Here is a 26,542-nt window from a genome sequence, read left to right as displayed (position 1 = left end):
AAAAAAACAACTCAAAGCAAAATTTTGTATTCCAAGCAATTCTGCAGTTTGGAAATAAAGATGTTACAACTTTCTGCAAAAGGTGCGCCTGTTATCGATGGCAGCTTCCCCTGCGTGACACTGAATGAACTCGTCCAACAAATGGACCTGGAAGAAAAAAGGGAGGAAAGGTGCCTAACAAGCCTTAAACCTCTGATATTCAATTCATTAAAGTTTAATGATGAGCTATTAATAATGAATGCAGCCGGGAAGATGGGAGAACTGCAGTATAATGGCCTCGAGATTTCTAGTTAGCCAGATCTCTCTACAGAGCTGGGAAAGAAAACAGCAGCTTTCAAAAGGATGAAAAGGCTCCTCTGAGGACAGATGTAAGCAGCAGTCTGCAACAGTCTCTGCAGGCTGGGTAGATTGGTGGAAGAGTATTGTAAGTGTTTCTTTCATTAAAAGCTAAACTGGGGGTGGGTGGTGCACAGATCTTGTAAGGAAAAGATGCTCATGAATGCCACGACCTTGAGTATAACATAGGGAATTGGGGTCGTTTCCTTGCTGATGGTGATTTCCTGTGTGCAGTTAACTCTTTCTGCCCACGTCTCTCATCCCTTGTGGTGTGCACACAGAAACGCAGCCTCCTGCCTCTTCGGCCAGATTTTGGGAGCTGATGTTCCCATGGCAGTGGCTGTCAGGGACATACAGAGCTGGGGACGTGATGAACATTACCCCATGAGCATAAACAACTTGCTTGCCTGTTCACCTCGTAGTAACATTGTCTAGACCGTTTCCTTTGGTGGCTGCATGAGCCAGTGTTATTCAAGTGAAGATGCAGCACACTTGTGACTTCCCTTTCCTAGCTGCCAGGCCAGCTGCCTTAACAAAGAGAGAAATGGAGTTGGTTAGACATGGCTTGGTTTTGTAAGCCTGTAGTGGTTGCTTTAGGATCATGTGGGTGTTTAATTAATGCTGTATTTGGATGTCCCCCTAGATATTGATAATAGGTTCTTTGGTCCTATGGGACCTCTCCTGTCCCCTAGAGTTTATAAAGTCGTTCACTGACAACCATTTGATTAGTTTCTTGAAGGCTCCAGAGTAAATTTTACTCGGCCCTGCTGACTCTGAATTCGTCTCATCTCTCTTAACTATTGTTTAAGCGGTTCTCTTCCTCATCTGGCCTGTATTTCCTGTCTCTGGTTGTTAGTATGAAATGTGTTAATAAGCATCTGGTTGCCATTAACATATTTTGTGAGAACAGAAGCGGGATAAAAAGTAGAAATTCAAGGCAGAGTCTACATAGAAGTAAATCTGTGTTATTCTGTGTTTGCATCAGGAGGAACCTCCTGGAAGATGACATCTTTGCACTTTTCTTGTGCTTGTGAAACAGACCACTAGGACTGAGTAATACCAGTCAGGCAGGTGTGAAAACACAGTATGGACAAAGTAGTTGCCATGTGGTAATAAGAAATGCGTCCACAGGATCCAGAGGGTATTAGAAACAGCTTGGTGTGCCTGTTGTCATCTCAAAAAACCCTGTCCCAGTAAGCATTCCTGTTCTGGCTCCACAAGCAGGGAATAAAATCACTTTTCTCCTTGCTTTTCAGGGCTGGGTGAATCCACAGAGCATATCTGAGGCTCTTTTGAACAGTCACCAGCAGATGAAGTAATTTGAGGCCTCGCCCACACCAGTTTATTCAGCCAGCTGCTGTAGGTCTTTTAACAGAGGTGCTTTTTAATATGGCACGAACGTCTTATTAAGTCAAGCACTGAAAAATGTCACTTTGATTTTGACATACTACCCACAAAGTATGATGTATTTTCTGTTATGTGTTGTTGTCAAGGTGAAGAAATTAATTAGCGTGGATTTTTAAGTACTTTGATCTTGAACTCTGATTTAAGTTGGAAAGGAAACGTTGTCCTAGATGAATAAAGAGGTGGTGCAACAGCTGATCAGACCTCTGGTGAGGAGCCAAGCCCTGCAAATACAAGGAGGTGATTTCAGTCTTGTTTCTATCTCTAGCTTCTCCAATCCAGTTGCTCAGTTCCTACGAAGGCTTCTGCTGGCGGCAAGCAGACACCAGGAGACACGTTCAGACGTGTATTGTCTGAAATCCAGGTACTCTTCATTTCTGGAAATCTGGGGAAAGGCTGCCATCTGCTGTAATACAAAGCGGTTGCTGGAAATAAACCTGACCTAAATCAAACCGTAGCAGTCGCGTCGAAGCTGTGATGAGCTTAGGGCAGAAGCAAGGTAAGACAAGTGAAGACGAACTGTGCGCTTAAAAGCATGTTGATGCTTCCCACGCGGATCACTCTCCTAGCAACAGCTGTTACCTATCCCTACAAAATCATGCCCTTAGAGGAAAAGAATCATCCTTGTGGTCCCCACCTGCTTTAATCCCTGGGATTTCCACTCAAGGTCAGAGACAGGCAGAGGGGGACTGAGCCACCCTTCAGAAAGCTGCTGGTGGGAGACTCTGCTGTGAGGGGACAGTGTGCTGCTTCCTCAATTTAATCTAGGCACCCACGTACTTCTACAGCCTCTCAGCTGCAGAATTTTAAAATGCACAAAGGTGTGTGTCATACCTAAGATAGCAACGAGTTAGCTTGGCCGCTTCTGCGTTACTTGGGATTTCTGTGGTTGTACCCTCCACTGGTGGACCTTGCAACCTAGAGGAGAGCAAAGTCTAAAAACATCTATAATTCAGGGCCTTTATCTCTGATCTTTAAAATAAAATCTGTACTGAACTCTGTGGTAAAACTAGAATCGAATTCATATCTCTGAAAGTCTCTAAGGTCCCAGCTCTGCTTGCTTGGTACCTTCTTTAGACATCACCAAGTTGCTCTGCTTTTTCTGTACTTTTTTTTCTCACTCCACATCATCACTTGCTCTGAAACCGCACATTTTGACTCACAAGGAACAAGAGCTTTTAGTGTCCCTGAGTAAAGACAGACTGAGAGGCCAGAAAGAATTGTTCCAAATAAACAAGTTAGCATGGGAAAAGCTGGGAATAAAGGACAGGAGCTCCTGACACCCTGCTTGTTTTGTAAAAAGACATTTACTGGGTGGCTGTGGGGTGGCAACTCTGGCAGACGCATGTTCCTGGAGTCCTTTAAGAATCAAACACCTCCTCTCATGCATGCTTAGATGAAAAGGATGCACTTAGGAGATGTAGTATTTAAAACACTTGGGTTGTGTATTTTCTGCCTGCCTGTAGGCACGCGACCATCTCTCTGCCAGACGGTGCCTAATACACTAAAATCCAGTAAAGTCAAGATGTTTTGCTCCTTCTGGGATACCAGGATGCTTGGAAACAGTGAGGTCTGGGAATGAAAATAATTGATTTTTGGCTGTGTTTTGTTACAGTGGTCAGGAGGTCTAACGTCAAATATTGCTGACTAGATGGTCAGCTCAAGGTGGTAGGTACTCAAGCCTAAATGGTGGAAGTGGACACAGGGAGAGAGGCCAATAAAAGAGAGGTAAATATTTGTCAGCAGTACAAAGGTGTGGGTTGTACTGGTGAAAACACCCAGGATGTGATGTAGACAGAAAAAAAGAAATGAGAGAGAGAAACTTCTTCAGCAGTATCTCAAAGAGCAGCAGGATTAGAGAAGAAGTCTATAGGCTGCAAAAGGAGAAGTCTTATACAGACCCAGCAAAGCTGGAGGGCTTGATAAGGCCTCTTAATCCCCATGGATGATTTAAGTAAATGCTACAGGTGAATTCCGTATGCATCAGACACACCTGGTCTTCACACAGTGATTCCTTGTTGGCAAACAGGAGAATCTCCTGTTGAGTTTTTCAGTAACTTCTCATGTCGCCATTTAATTTAAAAGCAAAGCCCTGTCTGAGTCCATGGTTGATGATATTGGAGTTGCTGCTCAGACCAGACTGTTTCCCATTACACTTCCCTGAAAGCATCCCACTAGAATCCCTCCTTTTGTAATGTCGGGGTGGCAGTGGCCGAGTTCAAAGGGAGTGCTGCACATAACAAAGCTAGCCTGGAAAGCTGACATAAAAAAAGCTAGAGCCCATGATGACTCAGGTATTAATGTACTCCACTTCATCAGAATAAGCTGCTATCTGATAAAACGTGGTCACTCCAGATACAGAAGCAAGAGCTTTTAATTTTACGCAGCCTCTTTACTGGAGACTGACAGTACCAAAAAGAAACTGGGTTAAACGCAGTTACATCTGCAGCATGTCTAATGTGCTGAGGAATGACTTAGAGCCAGGAGGAGCTCTGCTACCGTTGTAGACATGGAGGAATAAATGCCGTATCATTTAGGAGCAATGGGAGAGATTTGCCATCCCTGTTTTATGGGCTGTCCTTATGCTGTGACAGTGTCTCAATGGAGTCGATTAAGAAACTGGCCTAGACAGAGCCATTGATCTCCACTACCCTGATCCAGCCTCTTTTCCTTCCTGCAGGCCCCTTCTTCTCACACTTTGTGTGCTCTGACATGCAGTAGTGGCCCGGTTCATTTCACCTCTGAAGGAAAATGTGGGCATTGTCCTCCAGGGTCAGACTAGGCACCCATCCTGCCCTGTATCTTGCCTCTAGCAAGGATACAGCATGTCAGGTGGTGGCCCGTGAGCGCAGAGGTGGGCCAGTCATTTGTCTTCTCTACAGGGGTCTGATCCTGAGCTCTAATAGTTAGCATTTGGTTGACATGATAAAAATAATCTTCAAAATTGTCGTATATGTTAATTTTGAAAGCCACTAATGTTGCCCTATAAAACTGCCATTCTGCATCTTTCTAAGCTCCTGTCTTGAAAGGTTTCTTGTGGCATTGAGCACCACGCTCCACTTACACAAGGCATGGAAATGTTTTCCCCACTATTGGCATGAAAAATTCAGTCTTAATATCCCTTCACATCACTGAAGACAAGAAGAGCAGAAACTCTCCATCTGCTTTCTCTGCAGAGTTCATTATTTTACATATTTCTTTTATATCCCTTGCTTCCTCCAAGGAGAGCTTTTCCTTGATGTTTGGTTGTTCCTATCACTGTTTAATGCTGCTCTTTTAGAGACAAGATTACCCACTATGCTCAGGGTTCCTGGGGGACCTGCCCCTCTAATTACTTTTAATCATTATTTTCCCTCATATTCCTTACAAATCCCAATACCTTGTTCATTTTTCTCACTTGCAGTACAAGCTGAGCAAAGGTTTTCTGTGAAAGTTTCTGAAAGCTAGCAGTACCAGGGCCCTGCAAGCAAGGACGGTCTAAAATACTACAGCATCGCAAGAAAGGAGCCCAGATAGCCCTAGAGATAACCCTGCTTTTACAATAGTTGGCTACTACTTCTGCCACTGAGCAGTAATATGCATTTCCTTACATTTTATTGTCTCTTGCACTCACTTGTACCTGGGAAAACATCGAGCACTTTGTTCTTCTTACTGTTTATTTTTGACATCTCAAAACCCACTCTTTCCCCTGTTTCTTTTCCAGGAAGACTCCACAGAAGACTCCTGAACCAGACTGAGCATAGGAAAAAACCCTGTCATATTTTGTTGTTTTTCAAGAATGCCAATTTAACTCACGTATCTGAAAAAGCAGCTGTAGAAAAATTTTCCTGGCTAAAACTACTGGGATTGGACTTGTTTACCTAGGAGACTCTTTGTAGGATTATGTCCCACATGCACAGGAATAAGGACGTTTGTCGTTTTATATCACCGGGGCACTGTAACGCGCTGGCAGCACTGAGTCACACACTCCTGCAAAGCCGACGTGGCCCTTGGCAATCAGTAGGAAGCAGAGATAACTGAAATGCTGCAGTCAGAAGACTTACCATAAAAGCATACTTTACAGACCTAAGTTGTACTCAGAGATGTGGATGGACAACACATCAAGTGAACTATGGTTGACTGACTCACAATTTCCTCACCAAACTCTGCTGGTAAAGCAATGGCTGTTCTTATCGGCAGAGAACCGTCAGCATATTCAGGCTGAGAGAGAGTTTGTAAGACCAGCCACGCTGCGTGCCCTGGGGAAGTTTGTCACAGTTTAAACCAGCCTTTCTTCCCAAAGTCACTAAAAATCACCCACTGAGTATCCTACAGTCCCTGGGGGGCAGGAGATATCTCAGGCTGGACTGGCATTGTTACTACGTGGTGTTTAGCCAAAAGATGACAGTCAGAAAAGCAAGCAGCAGGAGGTAACTGCATGTCTGTCACCCTTTCCTTCTGGTCCACAAATATTATGCAGCATTAGTTTATTCTTCCCAAGGGGAACAGAGGGCTTTGCTGTTAATACAAAATGCAGCAGAACAGTAACAACATATAACTTGGAGATAACGTCACTGAAGCATAAGGTAGAAAATCAAACAATTCTGGCAGAAAATCAAACAATTTGTTACTTTCCCTCTGTGAGCAGATAACAAGACTCTCTTCATGGCAACTGGAAAATATTAAAGGTCACAGGAGGGTGCATGGCTAAAAGGTCACTTTGAGGGCATGGTTTTTCCCTGTGTCTCTGCCACAATTAATCATTGTGGCTTTGAATGTACCTGGCTGGTGGAAGAGAAACACAGACCTGAGGTTTTCAGCCAGATCAGTACTTCCTGGGCAAATAGCTCTACATAAGGGTCACTTCATGCTAAGCAAGTGATGCAAAATTTCTTTTTAAAGCTGCTCTGAGCAATCGACCGAGATGAACCTAGCATGATGTCTCCCTGACTCGGGTGAAGATGCTTCAAGATCAGAGATCTGAACATCACCAGCTGAGCACTGAGGTCAGTCCTGCACAGCTGGACTTCGCTCTGGCTCAGCTTGCGGACCAAGACCGGACACATTGCAGCGGTGAGTGTATCAACCCATGATTAATCTAAGGGAGGCATAGAAAATGGTATCCATGCTGCAGCACTCAACTTCAGCATCAGACTAACCCATAAGGCTGGAGAGGGGAAACTTGGTTTACCACCAAGGCTGTGGGAAGGGCTTTCCCTTCAAAAACAGCGGCTGTAGTTAATAACCACCCACAGCTGCTCCTCTGCTGGGGATTCCCTTTCTTTTTGCCTTTCCCCTCCTTTCTCATCCACTCCCATCTGTCTCTTTGCCAGTGGGAAGTGGTTATGTAGATACTCCCAGGTCCCTTTCTGGAAAGTCAGACTACCGAAACCAAACAATGAACATGATTTGGGCAAACCCAAACTTTCTGTCTCACTTGCATGTGTTTGCAGGAGCCATGGGGACGCCCCCAGCCAGCTGGCAGCAATAGCAAGGCAGTGAGGCTGGAAAGCCATCCTCAACCCACACGGCTGAGGACCTCTGTCTAAGACAACAGTAAGTAACACAAAGCAGAACCGCAACAGAGGACAGGGCTAACATGGCCTCCATCCCTCCCACAGCCTCTCTGATTTCATTGACTTTATCCATGTGAGTAAATTCTGCAAACTCAGTCTTTCTGCAGTCTGGATCTATATACAGCGATCAGTTTTATGGTACGCTCACAATCTCTCACTTTATTGCAACTGTGTTGTGTTTTAGGGATTAGAAGACAGATAGACTCCAACTAATGTGATCCCCAAGAAAACAAAAACCAACCAAACACCACATTTTCCCCATGAGGAGCATGTCGAATATGTGCCTGCAGTTTGAATGTGGCTGAGGCTGTTAAGGACAAAGAGATTTCTGCCAGGTAGTGGAAAAGATGCTATGAAAATATTGTGAGTGAAGTTTGCAGGTTGCTGGAGGGAAATTCCCATTGGCTTCCTAACACACATTTAATATTTAACATGTTTTCTTTACTGCTTTTGCTGTTCCAGCTTCCAATAAAGCCTGTTTGAGCTGTGCTGAGCTGATATTAATTCCAGCACCTCAGAAAGCCAAGGATGGTATTTTGAAGCGTGAGAAGGTACATCTTTATTTTCTAAAGCATGTCTAGGAAAGGTGCAGTGAATGCAAAGAGAGCGCAGCAGCGATGATGACCACTGACACCGAAGCCAAAAGTTACAAAGTAATAGTAATATTAAACTATTACTTCTTTCTGCTAGTGCCACATTTTCTGCTCTTTAAACTCATAGTATAAACCAGTTACCTCTTGCAGGGTAAGGCAAGAGATCAGATTTCATTGCAATTTTGCATGCAAAGCAGCAAATGGTGCTATTTCCACCTACATCAGTGTCTCCCAGACTGTCATGCACACGTGAGTGGCAATCAGCAGGCTAGGCTGAGTTGCCAGCACTTTGGTCCACATGTTAAGCTGTGCTTTCAATAAGGTTTGCAATGAAAACTTTGGTGCTGTGCGAGTTGTGAGCCACAAAGACATTGTAAAAACTGCCAGGAATATTCTGATGCAAAAAGCTTGAGATCAACAGCAGCAGTTTTCACTCTCCAGTCGTTGCGGCTTTGGGTGTTAACGTGAATCAACAATAGCAACAACAACTAAAACACCCAAATCTCCATCTGGGCATGAAATGACCACTTCCAAACAGGGCTGGAATGTTTTGCTTATTGGAAAACAGCTGGACTCATAGTGTAAATAAAAGGGTTGAAGGTGATGCCCATGCCCTCAATAAATTGTCATGTTGCACAACTAGGGCTGCAAGATGTGCAGGCTGAGGCTGCGATTATGTCGGGGAAGGATCCTGGACTGATCTCCACCGTGTTGACACACTTCCATGTGGACTGTGGATGAGTTTGTTTGACTTTGTAGCATCAGGCCATCCGGGGCCTTGCAGATAGGGAAGTGAGGGGGAAGTAATTGCAAGACAGGCATCTTAATATCCTTATTTGTCCTCCATGGCATCACTCAGTATTTCACAATCTGAAACCTGGGGACCCATGGGTGCATCCAGATGAGTGGTGGCCTGAGAAAGTGAAAGCAGGAAAACTGCAGCCACAAATTTCCATTGGCCTCTGAGGATAAACGCTAATGAAATCCTCCCAGCTACTTCTCTCAGGTGTTCCCTTCTGCAGTGTCCTAAGGTCTGCAGGGCTAACAGCTGACTTGAGCTCCACAACCCCACAGGAAGATAGCTGCGTGCTGGGTGGGAGGTTCCATGTCTGGGTCCAAAAGCTGTGACTCAGCCTAGCACTCAAGTCCGTGCTAATGCAAGGTGGGAGAGTAGGCCCACTGGAAATGGCAGCCCAGGTGTCTGATACCAGCAGCAATACACAGGTGTGACTACCTGTGTCAGTCTTGCTGCTGGAGGCAAAGCAGTAGTAGTAGAAACACAGCCTTGAAGTGACACAGAGGCATGCAGTTTGCCCTGTGAGGACAACATCCATGCACCTGAAATGACAGCCTCTACTGTGGGATGTACAACGGCTTGCTTGCTGATGGGTCTGTGCTTTAAATGTACCGAATATGGTTATCGTTTGGGATAAACCTTTCACAGCCTGTGGTAGCGATGCTAGTGCATATCTTTAGCCTGATGCAGACTCTTGCCATGTTGCAAACCAAGTCTGGTGGGAGGAATGAAATGGGATACTGCAACCACAATATGCAGCCTTCACAAGACAGCGTCTGGAACAAAGCAAATAATGTCCTTAATGCAGTGGGGGGAACAAAGTGTCTCCACAGTTCTCTTGTATTTTCTTCCTGCTATTTATTTATCTTATGTGTGTATGTATGTATGTCTCTCTTCTGCATCTACAACTCACTCCTTCTCTTGCAAAAAGCCCAGCCTGCTGCACCAGCAACTGGCACGGCGTTCGTTACAGGTGTCAGCAGCTTTCTGTTGCCACTAGTACATTAGTGACATGAGAAAAAATGAAGTCAGGAGCCTGCTACCTGACACGGGAGCATCCCGAACCAAAGAGTGAACACAGGTCACGTCAGACACGTCTCTCAAGGAAGCCATCGAAGAGTCGCTGTGACTCCCAGGCACCTGATCCTGGTGACAGCCATTTGGGATTTATCAGTCAAGAGGCTGCAAAACAAATTGTACCCAACAAACATCTGTCAACACTGACTACTGAGGAGCAAAAAAACATCTTCAGCCCAGCTGGGGTGACACCAGTCTGTCTGGTGTCTGCGCACGGGCGGACGCAGAAATGAGTTAGCGAGCTGCAAGCCGGGGTGTGAACCCACGGATTTCCACATATGTGCATTTATGCGGCCCATAGCCACGTGCTCACGTGCCTCTGCTCGTTAACATGAATGGAATTACTGCTATTAATTAATCAGAGCCTTGCTGTGTTTTAATACCTTTTGTTGACTGCCACAGGACTACGGCCGAGAATTTAAGTGTATTTAAGGCACGATCAAGCAGGAGGCTGTTATTGCTTAATTGGGACGTAACACGTCCCTGTATTTCAGCATCGTTTGTGGCCTGATGAAGAATTACAGCCTAAAATATAAGTCTGAATAAGAAGTTACCAGCCAGGGGATTGCTGGGTACAATGCCCCATTAAAGTCTCTGAGCGTGACCGCGGCCACCTGGCACAATTCCCCCCCCTCCACCGCTGCACAGCGTGGCGGCCGTGGCTGAAACCCGTGCAGGAGCAGCTGCCGCTATGGAGCGGCCCTCCACGGCGGTAAGGGGACTCTGCTCCCCACACCAGGGGCACTGCTGGGGTGCCTTTGTGGGACCCCTTGCACTCCAGGATGGCGGCCCCTTGGCCACGGGGCACTTGTGGGCCCTCTCAAATGCCAGTGGTTCACCTGTGGGGCGGTTGTGGGGACTCCCAAATGGCGTTGCCTCAGCTGTGGGGTACGTGTGGTTCTCTCACACGGCAGTGGCTTGGCTGCGGAGCACTCGCGGGGCTTCTCACACCCCAGGATGGCAGTGCTGTAGCTGTGGGGCACTTGTGGGGACCCTCAAATGGCAGCACCTTGTCCGTGGGGCCCGCCAAATGGCGGCGCCTCGGCCGTGGGGCACTGCGGAGGCCCTCAGCCCCCCAGGACGACGGCACCTCGGCCCTGCGGCCTCCCCCAGGGCGGGCCCCGCGCCAAGCGCCGGAGCCGCTCCCCGAGGGGACGGAACCGCAACCCCCAGCGCGGCCGGGCAGGCGCAGCCCCTTCCGCCGGCCGCGGCGGCGGCTCCTCCCCCGGGCGGCGGGGAGAGGCGGTGCCTCGGCCCCTCCCGCCGCTGCCGCCGTCGCCGCTGCCGCCGCCCGGGCCGCTTCCTGCGCCGCGCCGCGCCGCCCTGCCCTGCCCTGCCCTGCCCTGCGCGGGGGGGGAGCGACGTGTCGCCGCGGAGGCGCCGCGCTAGGCCCCGCTGCCCGCCCGGCGCCGCAGGTAGGCAGCGGGGAGCTCCCCGGCCGCCCGCCGGCTAGGCCCGCCGGCGCAGGTGCCTCCCCGCCTCCGCCCGCGGCCGGGGGGCTTTCCCGGAGAGCGGCCGGGAAAGTTGAATTTTCCCGGGTGGCCTTTGTCTTTGCGGCCCGGGCGCTCCGCGGGGCGAGGGCCGGCGGGGGCGGCTTGGCCTGCGTGGGGGAGAGGAGGGCGTGAGGGAAGGGGTGCCGACTTCGAGGCGGGGCGGTGGGGGGGGGATTGCCGCCCGGTTCTCCCCGTTTTCTGCCAATTTACGTTTTGTATTTCCATGGTAACCCTCCGGTGGGAGACGGGCGGTGTCTGAAATCGGTGCCTGTGCCTGGCAGGGAGGCGTTGAGCCTGTGTGGAAGCGTCAGCGTTAAGCCAGGCTTTCCCGGGCCGCCCTGAGCACGGCTGTGGCGGCCCTCTCTCATGTGGGCTCTCTCCCGCAGGTCACCGACACGCCGTCCCCAGGCTCTGAGACCGGGCAGTTTTCTGTACGATGCGACGGGGAGAGATATGACGACGGCCTCCCCGAGATCCTCCCGGCGTGTTCCCGCTAAGGTACGGCCAGCTCCTCCAGCATGGCTTTCATAAGCGGTCGGCACTGGTGCGGGGAAGTAAGGTTTGGAGCAAGTATTTGGGGTTTTTCTCTGCAATGCTGGCACGTGGCGCCCAGGTTAACGGCAACCGGGATGGACTGGGATGTGGAGCGCTAAAGATTTGTTGGACCCAAAAACCATTTGGGATTGCGATGGTTCCCAGGTTTATAGACGATCCTAAAATTATATGCGTAGACAAACGTCACTTCTTACCTTTCCTTACTGTAACTTTTCAAACATGGTACGTCCTGTTGAGAGAAATACCCATGTGTGTTTGTAAGATATCAACCTCCTGCACTCTCAACAAAAAATTGACTTGCTCTGACTGTCCAGTTTTGGCCTAAGTGTTTCCTTGATTCTCTTTCCCTTCTCCGTAATATTCTCTAAATACTTAGGATCTTTGTTGCAGAACCCTGAGCGATCCCAAACGTGTAAAGTACCTGTTTTAAAGTACATCAAAATATTTATTTGACTACAGATTTGCATGTGTGGGTTTTTTTGAGAGTTTTAAAGCGCAGGTGGTGTATTGACTTTGCTGTCTCACCTGTACCCTATCAGACGGAGTCCTGAATGAGAAGTCCTATGGACTTCCAGGCAGCTGTGGCCCTGTGCAACCACAGCTGCTTTGCAACCTTGTGAAAAAATGCTCTTACTAAAAAACCTGACTGCAGTGTGTTAATTGTTATAGTGGCTGTAGTAATTACTACTTTAGCCTGAGAGCCAGTGTGACTCCCAAACTGGAAGACAAAAGCTATAGTTCCCTTGAAATCCTCTGGGCATAGGATGGTGCTTCTGTTGGATAGGAAAACAATGCCTGAAATGAACTAATTGACAGGAGATCTACGGCTGTCTAAGCAAAAGCTGCTGTGCATCGTGTGGGCAGCCTCACCAGTAAGGTCTGAAGGCTGTACGCTGAGAAGCAGTTCTACCTCTCCCATCCCATTTGTCAGTAATAGGATCTGTCCTGGGTGTCCCTGTGTCTTCAATACTGTCTTTTGCTGTAGTAGGAGTCTGGTGCATGTGTGGAGGAATTTTGCCTTCCTGTTGACAGCACAAACCTCATGGGAGGAGAAGGGGATGTAAATTTCCAAGGTTGAACAGGAATATTGTTTGCCTGAGAAGTATCAGGAGCTACTAGAGAGAGTGAAGAAAGCAGACCGCAGACTTGCTCTTTAGCAGTTTGAGCGGGAAGAAGTTGGGAAATGGAATCATGTAGGTATCGTTTCTTCTTTTGGGGCAGCAACTCTGTGTAGAAGCCACTTCCGCTTTCCTTCATACTTTTGGGGAAATTAGGAGCTGCGAGTTTCTCAAGAAGAAGGGTGAAGGGCCATGAACATCTTATCATCGTTCCATTTGGGAGGCTCAGTTTTCTTTTGGTTTCTGTTACTTTTTTTGTTCGTTCTTTTTTTTTTTTTTTTTTTTTTACATTTTATTTTGTTTATTCCTTGTCTTATTTTATTAATGTAGCTTAAAGAGAGAAAGGGTAAGCATGAATGGATGTTCTACATGTATATTTCTGGGGCCTCATGATTAATTCCAAAGAAATATTTACCAGCACTTCTAAGATTTGTCTTCCCCATATTTTTAACTTTTTGCACCCACTTCACCTAGGTGCTAGGTTTTAAAAAAAGATCCGAGTATTCTTTTCAAAAGGTAAAAAATCCTTAATGTATTTCTCTGCTAGTCAAAAATGGCAGATCCATTTACTGATCAGGTGTTCCAAAATACTCATCTTTGGATGGAGAAGCAGCTAGGATATTTCGCCTATTAATCTGGTTCTTAAAGCAAAAAAAGGAGCCACTTTAGATGTGCATGTATGTGTGTTTAAGATAGCTTATTAGAGTTGGAGTAGCATATCTGGTGCTTTGCAATATGGCAGAGAGTTCCCATCAGTTTTACACAGTTACTGTAAGCAGCGGTGTAAGACCTTCCTTTTATTTTTTGGCATTCTAAGTGTAACGTAGCCATATGGTTTTTTACGTTTATAGAAATATTTATTCTTCTTATAAATGGAAGCTATTTGAGGGATTAAAAGGAAGTGACGTGAATAGAGGTGATCTGTTTCATTTGATCTTCTGTTGGGCAGGTATTAACACCACAAGAACTGTCAACAAACATGGGTGGCACTCTCGTTGCTCACCAAGGTAAAGTTTGGATGGTCTTGTTTGCAGAGTACTTGCCCTACAGAGTGACATACTGCCTCCCGCTAGTGGACTGGCATCCTATGTCAAGACCACTTGATAAGACAAGTGGTATATATGAGGTATGCTGTGCCTGCTTTTCGATAATGCCTGGTTTCAGCTTTTTGCATAATGTCAAAACTTAAATATTTTTATTTTGCTCTTTTGTAGCTACTTGCAGTTGTTTGGGGCTTTGGTAAGGCTTTGGAAAGACACGATTCTCATGAAAAATCACATTTTTAGAAAATTAGTTTCAGATTAACAAATTGAGCCTAACCCTGCTGATGACAGCAAATGGAGAGCCTGCACATGGAAACTTGCTCTTGACTCAAATTGCCATGAGCTTCTGTCGAACTCCTTTCATGAAGTTAGGACCTTAGCGTTACAATTTTTGCTCTGGCTGCACAGTTCTTCTGCCTTTCCTCAAAATGTCACTTCTCTGCGGTCTCTGCCTTTGACAGACTTCTAGCTGGAATGCCTGCCGGGGCTCCTTGATCTTTGATCAGCTGCATGTACCTCTGTGGGGCTATATGAGATGCTCATATTTCACCATTTTCCAAGGGGATAATGCACACTGTAATGCTGATGCCTGAAAAAAAAAAAAAGAGCGCAAAAAGATTTCACTCTCATCCTGTGTGATAGTGTGGGCAACTAACCACAAGGCCTTTTCTTCTCTGACGTACATTTTTACTGCTTTGTTAGTTGTTTCTGAATGATACTACCACCCCTGGCATGGAAGAACTTGATGCATAATGACCTACGTAGCTGTAGGAAGGTCTGTTCCTCCAGCCCAGAAGCTGCCTTCTGATTTCAAATTTGTGTTCAGCATTGGGAAGTCAGGTTTCCAGATGAGAGGAAGTGCATTTGGTACATTGAGTATTTCACAGATGTTTCATTTAATTGTTTTATTCAGTATCTGAATAAAAGTGAAATATTACTTTTAAGATAGTTTGTCTATAGAGAGATAAATTCCTTCCCAATTTTTGACAAAATGTTTACACTTGTGTAGTATTCTAAACAACTTGTGCATACATGCATTCAAATAATGTGTTATTCAGTGATGGGGGCTTTTTGGGGTAATTTTTTCAGAGGATCTTATTCTTGTATTTAAAGAACTGAAGCTCAAGTAAAGCTTTTTTGCCCTTTTTTTTTTTTTTTAAAATCTACTGTTCAGGTGACTTCAGCTGGAGAGGGGAAAAGAAACTGGTACAAAATGTAATAATATGAAAGTCAAATGCTGTTTTACCCTGGCCTTGTGGTCTACCCACAGTGCTTTGCAGTGGGGATGCAGCTGTCCTGTTCTTTCTTTGTAGTCAGATTACTTTTTTTCTTGCCTGTTTCCCCATTTGAGGAGAGCATTTTGAGATGACGTTATGAAAGAGACAATTTAAGGGGAGGGTGGTGGCATTACTCTTTAAGCTATTCAAGTGCTCTTGCTTTTCCACAGTTCCCACGATGCAGTTTGCTAAGAAAGTAGTGCAATCTGGCTCAACTCGGCACTGTCCAAGGAATTACAGAATATGCTGGATCATTAACAGTATGTGTGGCTAAGCAGGGCTGATGAGAAATGCAGATAACTCATACATAGCTTCCTTGTCAGGTTGCTTTCATCCCAGAAAGGCTAATCTGGATGGTCATCACTCATGCTAGCTTTGCAGAGAAGGTACACCCTCCAGTTGGGAACATGAGATTTGGGATCCTATTAAAAGATGTGTGGAATGCACTAAAAAACATGTGTGTTTATGAATACAAATGTATGTATATTTATTAGGCTGTCAGAAAGGCTGGGCTGACACAGGCTCCTCTCCAAGTTGTTTAAGGAGATCTGATGTTGGAGTGTGCACCAAATGTAGATGGCTTGCCATGGGGACAAGTCACAGCTCTCCTCTGACTCTAGCCTCGTTGTCCCCCTGACAATCATCTTCTTCCTACTCTAAAATTCCAGGGTGGAAATAGGTGTTCAGAAAGAGCTTGGGTTAGCAGAACAGCTTCTGCATTCTTAACCTCATTCTCTGAAACTGCTTAAACATTTCTGCTGAAAGCTAACCTTCTTGGCTCCCCTGCTGAAAGAGGGATGTCTGTCTTGGGGCACAGGGACAAGCATGGAAATTTGAGCCCGAGGAATTAGCTGGTTGAAAGAAATTGAAAGCTTGCGTTAGTTCAGGCTGGTTCACATTGTCTTACAAAGGTGGTGTGTACTTTGCTCATACCGTGGTTTCCTTGTTACAGGGTTAAATCCTGCTGATTTAGCAAAAAGAGCAGTATAATAATAGAGTGGGAAAGCTAACAGAGTAAATATATTAGACCAGTAACAGGCATGTTGTTGGCTCTTGAGGTCCTGGAAGGAATCCCTTGTGCATTTTTCTCTTGTAGTTAAGTTTCGGGTATCCATTTTCTTTAATAAGTATCTTCGGTATTTATCACTTGTTCTAGAAATGGTGAAATATTTTGATTTGGCGTGACTTGTGGGTGGCTTCTGATGGTTTTCTATTCCAAAGGGTATTGGGTAACCAGAACAGTACTTTCAAATGCTTTGATTTCACTCTGTTGTTGCCAGACAAAGCCATGAAAAGCAGCAGGGACTTTAGCATGCCATTCATGTTCACAGAGAAATTTATCCTTGCCTTACCTTTGGGATGTGGAGTGTACTTCTTGATAATTACCTAGTGGTGTCTGAGTGTGGCTCATCGTGGACAGTGTGGAATACTTAAAGGAGAACTTGCTCAGTGTTGTGTGGTCAGTGGAAGTCCTGGGCACTTAGTGTCTCTTCTCAGATGTCACTGTTTTTGAAGCCAAAATAGAGTTTGGAGAGCAGATTCTATGAATTGTATGAATAAGGGCTGGAGCTAATAAGGTCCATGTTCCTGGGTGCCCCTTGTAGTACCAGGTAACTTATCAAAACTACCAATTTAACTCGAAGGTAATTACTAATATGTTGTAGATTTATTTTCATTTGGGAGGGAGAGCACAGAGACAGGAGAAATATGTGTCTCTAGTGCATAAATTGAGACTTACTTCAGGATTGTGCTGGCTTCATAAATTCTAATTTGTATTGTTAATACAAATTACAGCTTTACAAACCAAAGTGTGCGCACATGAAAATCCCCAGTAAAAATGCTTAACTCATGTAAATCTGTTACCTTAAGTAAGAAATAGAAAATTGGTTGATAATGCTAATGGAAAACTTCCTGAAAATGAGGAAATACAAAGTTAAGATGTACGAATAGGTGAGGTTTAGTTTGCACCTTCTCTAACATTGTGTTTATATAGAGATAATACTGGATGTAGTGAAGACTTATGATCTGAAAAACAAAGTATGCGGCTAACGCTCAGAATACGGAAAGGCAGTTTCTGATGAACTTCATGCAAGTCTTGATACTTACAAAAACAAGCACATGCTCAAGAGTTATAACCGTTCTGTGCAATTACTTCTGAGTAATAAGCTTTGTTGTGTTACTCTTCTAACTGCTAAAACCTTGTTTATGAAACTCAAGAGTCATAGCGTAGTCATCACAGGAGTAACTTCTTAAAATTCATGTGATTAATATGTTACTAACTGTGCAGATCTACTTTGCTGACTGTACAGTATCCAAGCATGTGGTTATTACATTTGTCATCATGGTCATTTCATTCCATGCTGTACCTTGTACAACTGTGTCATATCATAGTTGCTGAGCATGTTACTGAGCAAGAATTTTTTTTTTAAAGATGAAGCTGTAAGACTGTTGAATATGAAATACTAATCTTCATGTGTTCAGACCGTAAGAATACCATAAATTCAAATAATCGAAGCTATATTCACTGTTGTGATGGTTGATTTTTTAAAAAAAATTTTTTTACTGTTTAGCTTCAGTAATATTAAGTCATTACAGTGACAGTGTAATTTAATGTCATTTTTTTTAAACTAAGGAAATTAATAGTGTGTGCAAAATAGATTTAATATATTGAAGGCATGTTGCAAATATAGTTGTAATCCTGTAAGTACTTCTGTCATTACTCTTGTATCTAACCCCTAAAGTTTTTTTCATTGCATTAATTTAATACATGTTGCTAGACAAAATGTGAATAAATTATGGTGATTACTGGAGAGAACAGAGTTAATCTAACCCGGTTTTAATTGTATATCATTTAAATATTGATGTCATTAAGTTACGTAGTTGCATATTCTTATTGCTGCACATATGGTTTTCTAAGTAGGAGGCTCAGGGGACTCACTGTTTCATAATTCATTCTGCACAGCTTGTGCATTTAACTACATTTACCTGCATTTCACTTGCATTTAAAGTTGAATGAGTTAAAATATTCTGTAGCCATTTTGTTCTCCGTTAACACTGAGTTTCATTTTTTTTGCTATGTTTAAATGAGCAAATTTATGCATTGTTGCATATTTAAAAATGCTGACTCAGAAGACTAGTGTTAGATTAATTTGTCTATAAAATATTTAGTAGTGTAGCACGAGGAACGGCTGTTCTATCGGTGAACAAATGAAACCATTTTTCAGTTGTGTGCAGGGTTAGCATACACAGAAGGGCTCAGGTGTAGGGCAGGATTTTTGTCTTCAGATAGACTTGTCACATATTCCTTTGTAATTCGAATTTAATTCAGGTAATTCTGTCCAGTCTTCTTTCTCTCTCTGAAGCTATCCTTACTTGACTAATTTAAGGACTGCAGTTTGAGGAATGCCTGGTTTTGGGCAGATGGGTTTATTCCTGTGCAAATGTGGCTGTTCATTGAGGTTAATTATCCATAAGGTCCTGACTTACAAGGCTACTAGAATAGCTGTTAACTATGAATAATTTAGTACAGCATCATATTGTGTGCCACTTAAGAAGGCCTTTGCCTGAGAATCCTTATATCTTGTTGAAAAACACTCAATAGTATGAAGGTTACTGCTTGCAGTGATATTTTATTGTACTCTTTTCATTCTATTTTAAGATTTGTCAGTGTACAAAGGCAAAGTGAATATTTTATGGTGATAAGTAATAAAAATACCTGTGCAAGTGTAGGTATAGTTTGGTTTTGAAAAGCTGAGGTATTGAGCTAGACTTTAGTGTTAAATTGTCTTTTAAATTTATTTTAAATCTTGGACTGGCATAATGCAGTTAGCATTTTCTTCACTGAGATTTATGTAGAGACAATTCACATCTTAGAATATACTTTTAGGCAATACTTGATTATGGGGAAAGGAGAGAGAGATGTCTTGTACTTATGCTAGCAAGAGTACAAGATTTCAGTGCTTTCTATGAATTGCCTTAGTTGCTCATACATCTGGCTAGAGCAGACTGTCTCATATTACAGAGGCTTTTTCATGAGAAAAACTGCAAATACAGAACTTTGAAGCAGTTCCAAGTGCAGATAAATTTACTGTACACCTTTAGGAGACTTGATCATTATAACTTAGCTCTGGATGTGTTTTTTAAGAATGCTAAAATGATAGTGTTTTGTCATTATCATAAACTAGATTTTTCACAAAAACACCCCAAAACATTAGGGAAGAGCTTTATGAAGAAACAAGTTGCTTTGGAAACGTCAAGGGAAGAATGTAAGAATATGAACATGCAACAGAAGTAGTAGAGAAGAAGTTTTCTTTGGGGCTTTTTGGGGAGACAGACTGATGCTTTACGGCATTTAAGGAAGGTCTGTCAGATGTCTGGAAAGGTTTTTTCCCCTTTCTGACTACTTCCAGATTTCTATTAGTGCTCCCATTCTCTACCCCTACTGTTAAGTTTTTCTAGTATAAGAAAGAAAGGAATCCCCTCCAAAGAAAACCTGGGAGACTGATGTTCAGTCCTTGTGCAACATTTTTAGAAAGGGTTCTGCCAGTCTGTTTTTACCTCTCTTAAAAGTCACTTTTAAAAATACGGTGGAAGCACATTATCCTCCTTGTCTTGCTGTGTTGTCGGATAGAAAGGGAGAGAGGTAAGTGAACATCAGGAATGGTACCCAGTGGGCAGAGTTTTGGCCAGAATACATGTTTGTTAGTCATTGTGGGCCTGTTCATTGGGGTGCTCTGTTATAGCTGTACATATCTTAACTCGTCTTTAGAATTGTTTTGTAGGATACTTCCAACCTCATTTAGGAAGTAGAACTTTTTTTTTCTTTTCCAAATGAGCTTTGCTGTAAACATGTGATGCTGTTAGAAGTTGACGTGGTGACGTACAGTCATCCCTTGGTGCCTGCTTCAGCGATTGAAGATAAAATAGGCCTTTTATCTTTTTGTGTTCCTTCACAGGGTAGTAAGTAATTTAGGTGTCCCTTAAGGGTTGGTAGTTAAACGCTAAGATCTTGCTAGATGTGTTTATTTCTCCTTAAAGGCGAGGATTCAGATCAGTCCCTTTGAACGGGCACTCTTTGAGCTGTACCTTATGGGGATGTTTTAATAAACTCTCAAACCTCTAATAGTTCTGCAGTTTACTACTGACTCAACTGATACTTTGATGGAAATGCAGCTTTGTTTACAGATGGAAAGAACTCATTATGTTGTTCAGCCCTGGCATAAAATTTTTAAGGCTGTTTATTTTCAAATTGGGAGCTTAAAATTCAACTGAAAATTAGTAGGGCTTTCCTTACTCCAGAGCTTTTTGATCTACATTTTAATTGTCTTCTTTCTGCAAATACTTTTTATGCTGAAATAAACTGTAGCTTACTTTAGTAGGCAGACATGAAAAGTTGAATTGTCAATTTTCCTGATTCAAGTGATCAGATGTTCTATGCATAGTATGTGTTCGTGCTTTTCTGGTATGCTCATGCTCTTCAGATTCTGATTTGTCTGAAATCCAATTATTTCAGTTACTATAAATCATTAATGATATATTGTATCTGTGGGTAGCTGTTGCTGGGCTTGTCTGAATCATGAACGTAGGTTGCAGACCTCCTCCTCTGGAAAGGAGCACAACAAAGTGAGGGGACAGAATAGCCTACCTGCACCCATTACCTTTTTCACTGCAGCGTGTAACGCACCGTGATTAAACCTCGCGGAGCGTGGTGTGCCTTTGCAGACATCTCACAGGATGCTCTGCCCATGTCTCGAGTAGAGCAGTTGCAGGAAGCCTCTTGGAGGTGGGCACGGGCAGCTTTTGTGAGCTCCCTCTGCTGTGGTTATGCACCAGTCTTCAGGCTTTCAATCCTGGCCTAAGGCCATCGTGCAGATGGGGTAGTTTTTCTGAGAGTTGTCTTACTGCTACTAGTTGCTGCTTTATGAAGCAGTTCTTTGAAGACTGAGATCATTTGTCTCTCTTTCCTTGCCCTGCCTGGGCTGTCATGGTTGTTGTGGAGTGGCAGCCCCCAGGACAGTAGAAGCACTGTGGGGGCTAGATGCAAAAGGCGATCTGCTCCCTGCAGTCACCAAAGATAGTAGGTAGCAGGGCAGAGGAGGTGGAAGGCTCAGTGTTGGTCTACCAAAGCTTCCTGATGCCTGTGAGGAAGTTCTGCTGAGAATGTATGCACTATGGCTGTGTTAGTTAGGCCATAGAAGGGAAGAAGTGCCTGAAAGACTTCTCTTTTTGTTAAACATATGATTTTATTGGTGCTGTGTGCAAGAACAAGCTATCCTCCAAGCCTAGAGGTGTGGGAGGAAACAGACTATGAAGTTACATTCTGCCTTTTTTTGTGTGTGTTTAAAATAAACTTTCCCCTGTTGCTGTTGAAATGTGTCAGTTAAAATGTTGCAGTTAAAAAAATACTATGTAGCTGATGGAGTGTCATTGTTTTGATACACTCTGTAACCAGAACTTTATTAAAACATTGATATTTATTGTTTTTTACTTAGCTTTCATCAAGTGGTGATTTTATGCAATGGCATCAAGCCACAGTTCTTCACCAGTGCCTCAGTCAAACAGCAGTGATGCTTTCTTTAAAAAGGAAACGGACACCACGAAACGCTTTCGACCTGTGCAGTCACTGCCTGATGTGTGTCCCAAGGAACCTACAGGTAATGTTGGTGTTCCAGGAGAGTGAAAATGCAGTTAGATTTGCCAATCCATTTACAATTGTTCAGTCAAATTTTCTCGTATACTAGATGTAGTGTACTAAGCCATAGTCTTATTTCAAAGTATGCTGTAATTCTGTTTTATACCACCCAGTGTCCCTTTGGAGCAGTGGGAAAGCTCTCCTATTTGCAGCTTGTTTTTAGATGTCTGCATTATAGGTGGGATCTTGCTTGTGTGATTCCACATTATAGCTATGATCCATACCACATGCAAGAAGAGGGTATATTCTGTCAGAGCCTGTAACAGATCTGTCCAGCGTGCTTGCAGTCTAGCTGCATTACTTCTGTGAAACACCCCAGCCCTCTTGCAGTAGGAAGTAAGAGGCCAAGACCTGTCTCTAGCACTGTCATAAGTCTCTAATGCTATCGCAAACCCAGGTTTTGGTCACAGTTATAGCTGCTGTGGTATACTGAAGCTTAGTTTATAAAAAGGAGTAGGTGGGGTGGGACCTTAAGTGTTACGAAATATAATGCTAATGAATTTCAACTGTCATTCCAGTTGAGTTCAGATTATTAAAAATGTTTGTGGTTGGAATTTTTTTCTCTTCAGTAGAAGCTAATGTTGTTGAGCTAAATATATTTAATGAGTGTGAATACACCACTGTGTTCACAACTCGTGTTGGTTACTCTGATAAAAGAAATGCAAGTTAAAATGTTGCAGAAGGAGAATATCATGTGTCTTTTGCATAGATAGTTATGATCCACTATGTAACTGTGAAAACATGGTTTGCTTAAGAACCACATTTTGGGAAAAATGCAACTTTCAGTTTCTCACCTTAACAAACTGTCTTGTCTTTTGTGCTGCAGGCAATCCTAATAATTTATGTGACAGCCCATCTCTAGTTGTGGATCAGCACAGATGGACTATTTATCATTCCAAAGTCAATCTCCCAGCAGCATTAAATGATCCTAGGTTAGCAAAAAGGGAATCTGATTTCTTTACAAAAACATGGGGAGTGGACTTTGTGGACACTGAAGTCACGCCTTCATTCTACCTCCCACAGATCACCAAGGAACATTTTGCATTATACCAACAGGAAATCACTCCGGTAAGAACCCAAAATATGATGCACATAGTACTAGGGGCCAGAAAGAGATTTGCGTTCCTTCTTCTAATTAGAGATTGTCCCTGCTAGTAGTCCATCATACAGTTAGCTGATAATTAATTTGCTCTTCACTGCTTGTTGGCTCTTCATTAGGTATTTCTTGTTTTATAAACTCAGTATTCGCAGTGTGGAAAATGCTGTCTAAATTCTCTCTAGGCAATTTCTTTTTTTTTTTTCATTTGTATTTCTGAATATTGAGCTCTGTACCAGGGCTTACAGTTCATATTTATTCTTTCTGATTATTAATCCTTTTTGTGTAAGGACTGTTTAATGATTGGGCTCTACAGTGCAATATAACATTTTCAGGCCTTTGGATCAAATATCAAACATGACTATGTGCTGCAAGGATTGCAGATATTTTTTTAAGAGTCTCTAATTTAAACATTTGTACATGAAGTTCTTAAACTATAAATAGGCCTATTATCTCAATGATTTCTTTTGTAACAGGAAGGTTTAAGCTACATCTAAGGACACCAGGACCAGTAGGAGACTTCTACAAACTCTTAAAATACAGGTGTCAGTAAGTATGTATGTAGCTTTTTTTTTTGGTTGGTTTTTGGTTTTTTTTTTTGTTTTGTTTTCTTTTTTGACTGAAAGATCATGTAGAAGTCTCCCACTGTTTTCTGCTTCCTTGGTTTGTAACTTTCTTATTTTTTTTGCTGGTACAGAATTGGCTGCAGGAAGTGTTACTTGTGTAAATCATAGTTAAAGTATGTGAAAGTGAATTGTCTGTAACTGAACTATTACCATTAGTTCACACATTAAACATTTAAAACGTTTAAGAGCTTATCTGTTAAAATTAGTGTGTAATGCAGTGACTGCTAAATGAAAGAAGATTTTGGGAAGAGGGAACTGACCTGTGATGAAGCTTCTAGCAGAGATCTAGCTAGCATCTGTGTTCTTTAGAAATGTAATTTCTCACCACTATGGTCTCTGGTGGTGTTTACACCTGTAGATAAAATTTGAAGCTCAGCATGACGAAACAAGATACGTGGTTTCGGCAAGGTACTTGTTAGTAAGATGTGGAAGCAATTTCTAGTTTGATTTGATTTAATTTAGCGATGAAAAAGCATTCATTGCACATTAGTGTAATTTCTGGATTAGACAGCAAATAAATGTTTGGATATGTAATTAGAATTTATCTATGGTTATATCTCATTATGCAGAGAAGTTATTATACCTCTTTAATAACTTTTGTCTTCATTTTCTCTTGAGATGTAAAGATACAGGAAAAAAAATAGCATATCGACTACAGGTTGAAATTTTTGGTACCTTTCACCTGGACAAACATCATCTGAGCTTTTAAGAGGAAAAAAATTCTACTGTGTACTATTGTGAACTTGTCAGAATTATTTAGTGTAACGCAATTATGTTTCACTGAAAATGTTCCAAATGTTCTGTTTCAAAGAAAAAAATTCTTTTTTTTAAGCCTCAGAATAATTCTTTAATATATTTTCTCTTTTACAGAGAGAGAAGGTTCATGAAAGATGCAAGAATGTTTGTACTCCTAAAGATACCTTCGACAAGACTCTATTACACACCCATGGTACAGTCAAAGCCTTCCTTTAGTCGTTAAAAAGTAATTTCTTTTTGTATCAGTATATTCTAGCATTCAATAGCGAATGCTATAACATACTGATCATCTCCTTTACTTGCTTGAGGCTTCATGTGCAATAATAGCTGCTGATGATTTCTTTGTAACAATAATTGAAAACCCAGACATGGTTGACTAGAAGCATTCATGACCACTGCTGATATTTTATAGGCCAAAATGCTTGTGATACCTGCTCTTAAACTTTTCCTTGGCGTGTTTGCATTCATGGCAGGTCATTATGTCCCTGGCAGTGTTTTCTTTAACTTCCTTTTATTTAAGATCTATTGAAACTGTCGCATCAAATTTCTAGCAGCTGTTGACTTTGCAGTGAAGAATGGCAGCACTGTGTCATTCCTGTCACTCTGCCATGAGGATCATGGAATGGCTGAGGTGGGAAGTGACATCTCAGGATGGTCTAGTCCAAACGACCTGCTCAAGCAGGGTCAGCTGTGGGAGGACAGTGTCCGGTTGGGTTTTGAATTTATCCACGGATGGATATTACACAACCTCTCTAGGCAATGTGTTTCAGTGTTTGACCACCCTCAGAGTAAAAGTGTTTCCTCATGTTCAGATGGAATTTTTCATCTATCAGTTTCTGCCCATTGCCTCTTGTCCTGTCACTGGGCACCTCTGAGAAGAGCCTGCTCTGTTTTCTTTATACCCTCTCATCAGATATTTTAAAATATTGATAAGATCCCCCCTGAGCTTTTCCAGGCTAAACAGTCTCAGCTCTCTCAGCCTCTCCTCCTATGAAAAATGCCCTGGTCTCTTAATCATCTTTGTGGCCCTTCACTGGACTCGCTCCAGTATGTCTAGGTCTGTCTTGTACTGGGGAGCTCAGAACGGGACACACTGCTCCAGATTTTCTCACCAGTGCTGAGTGGGGAGGGAGTATCACCTTCCCTGAACCAGCTGGCAGTGCTCTGCTTAATGCAACCCAGGATGCTTTGCCGCAGGAGTGCACTGCTGGCTCATGGTCTGTTATCTGCCAGGACCCCAGGTCCCTCTCTACAGGGGTGCTTTCTAGCCACTATACCCCTAGCGTGTAATGGTGCCTGTTATTCCTGTCCAGGTGCAGGACTTTGCCTTTTCCTGTGTTGAACTTTGTGAAGTTCTGCTCTGGCTAGTTCTCTGCTTAATATTTCTCTGATTACTGTTAGCAAAGACTACCTGACAAACTTTTTTAGTGTCCGCACCTGTAGCAAGGCTGAATTTCAAGATTTTATGGAAATGGTTCAGCTGATATGAAACGGGACAAAGGAAGGTGAGAGGCAAAATGAAAAAGACAAACGAAAGGAAAAGAAATGCTCATAACCTGGAAGAAGCTTTTAATATTTAATTTATTTTAATACATTTTCTCAAAAACGTTAGCATAAAAGGGTTCATTTGCCAATCACTGTTTGATCAGGCTTGTCTGTATTAATGTCTACAGTTAATGCAGCAAGAAGCATTCAGTAGTTTCCTCCTTTTGATTAAGTTCTTTCAATCAGCTTTCTTCCTCCTTTTCCACGCAAAAGGAAGCCCTTCTGTAGGGTTTCTCTGTGATTGGTGTTATTTTGGAATAGCCGTTCCTGAATGAGTCTGTTTGTGGCACATACTGCAAAATAAAAGTTCCTTCTTCAGGCTTAGCTTAATCCATTTTGAAAGCATCTTTTGTTTTTAAAAAGAGAAAATTACTGTCACCAAAGTAACTGGGAGCTTCTTGGGTAGATGGACAGCTCCTGGTAGAAGCACCATTTGGTAAACTGAAAGTATTTTCTATAATTTCTTTTGTTAGCGTTGCCTGTCTTCATCTAACTCCAGCCCGCAAGACTTGGCCTTTCACTTCCATAAGAGTTGGTCTGTCCAAAGATTGAGAACAGCAGGGTGATTCCTAGGTTGCCTT

At 43.1% G+C, this 26,542-nt stretch overlaps 1 protein-coding gene across 12 annotated transcripts in view; it reads left to right on the top strand.

Moving 5' to 3' along the window:
* Positions 1-11,042: 11,042 nt before the first annotated feature.
* Positions 11,043-26,542, top strand: part of VPS54 (VPS54 subunit of GARP complex) — a 54,439-nt gene continuing 38,939 nt past the window's right edge. Inside the window, exons 1-5 of one of the 12 annotated variants that reach the window (XM_041125086.1) lie at positions 11,043-11,176; positions 11,641-11,752; positions 21,739-21,900; positions 22,962-23,006; positions 24,531-24,609. In XM_041125086.1, the coding sequence (XP_040981020.1) occupies positions 11,708-11,752; positions 21,739-21,900; positions 22,962-23,006; positions 24,531-24,609 (331 nt within the window). In that variant the 5' untranslated portion in view covers positions 11,043-11,176; positions 11,641-11,707. Of the gene's footprint in view, positions 11,177-11,634; positions 11,753-13,961; positions 14,054-15,570; positions 15,647-21,738; positions 21,901-22,758; positions 23,007-23,510; positions 23,592-24,530; positions 24,610-25,028; positions 25,048-26,542 lie in introns of those variants that run through there. The other 11 variants (XM_041125090.1, XM_041125089.1, XM_041125088.1 and 8 more) reach the window with 11 other exon arrangements.

The sequence above is a fragment of the Aquila chrysaetos genome, chromosome 8 (genome assembly GCF_900496995.4).
Source record: "Aquila chrysaetos chrysaetos chromosome 8, bAquChr1.4, whole genome shotgun sequence".
Classification (NCBI taxonomy): Eukaryota; Metazoa; Chordata; class Aves; order Accipitriformes; family Accipitridae; genus Aquila; species Aquila chrysaetos.
The sequence above is the reverse complement of the archived record's forward strand: the minus strand, read 5'-3'. Positions and strand labels throughout refer to the sequence as shown.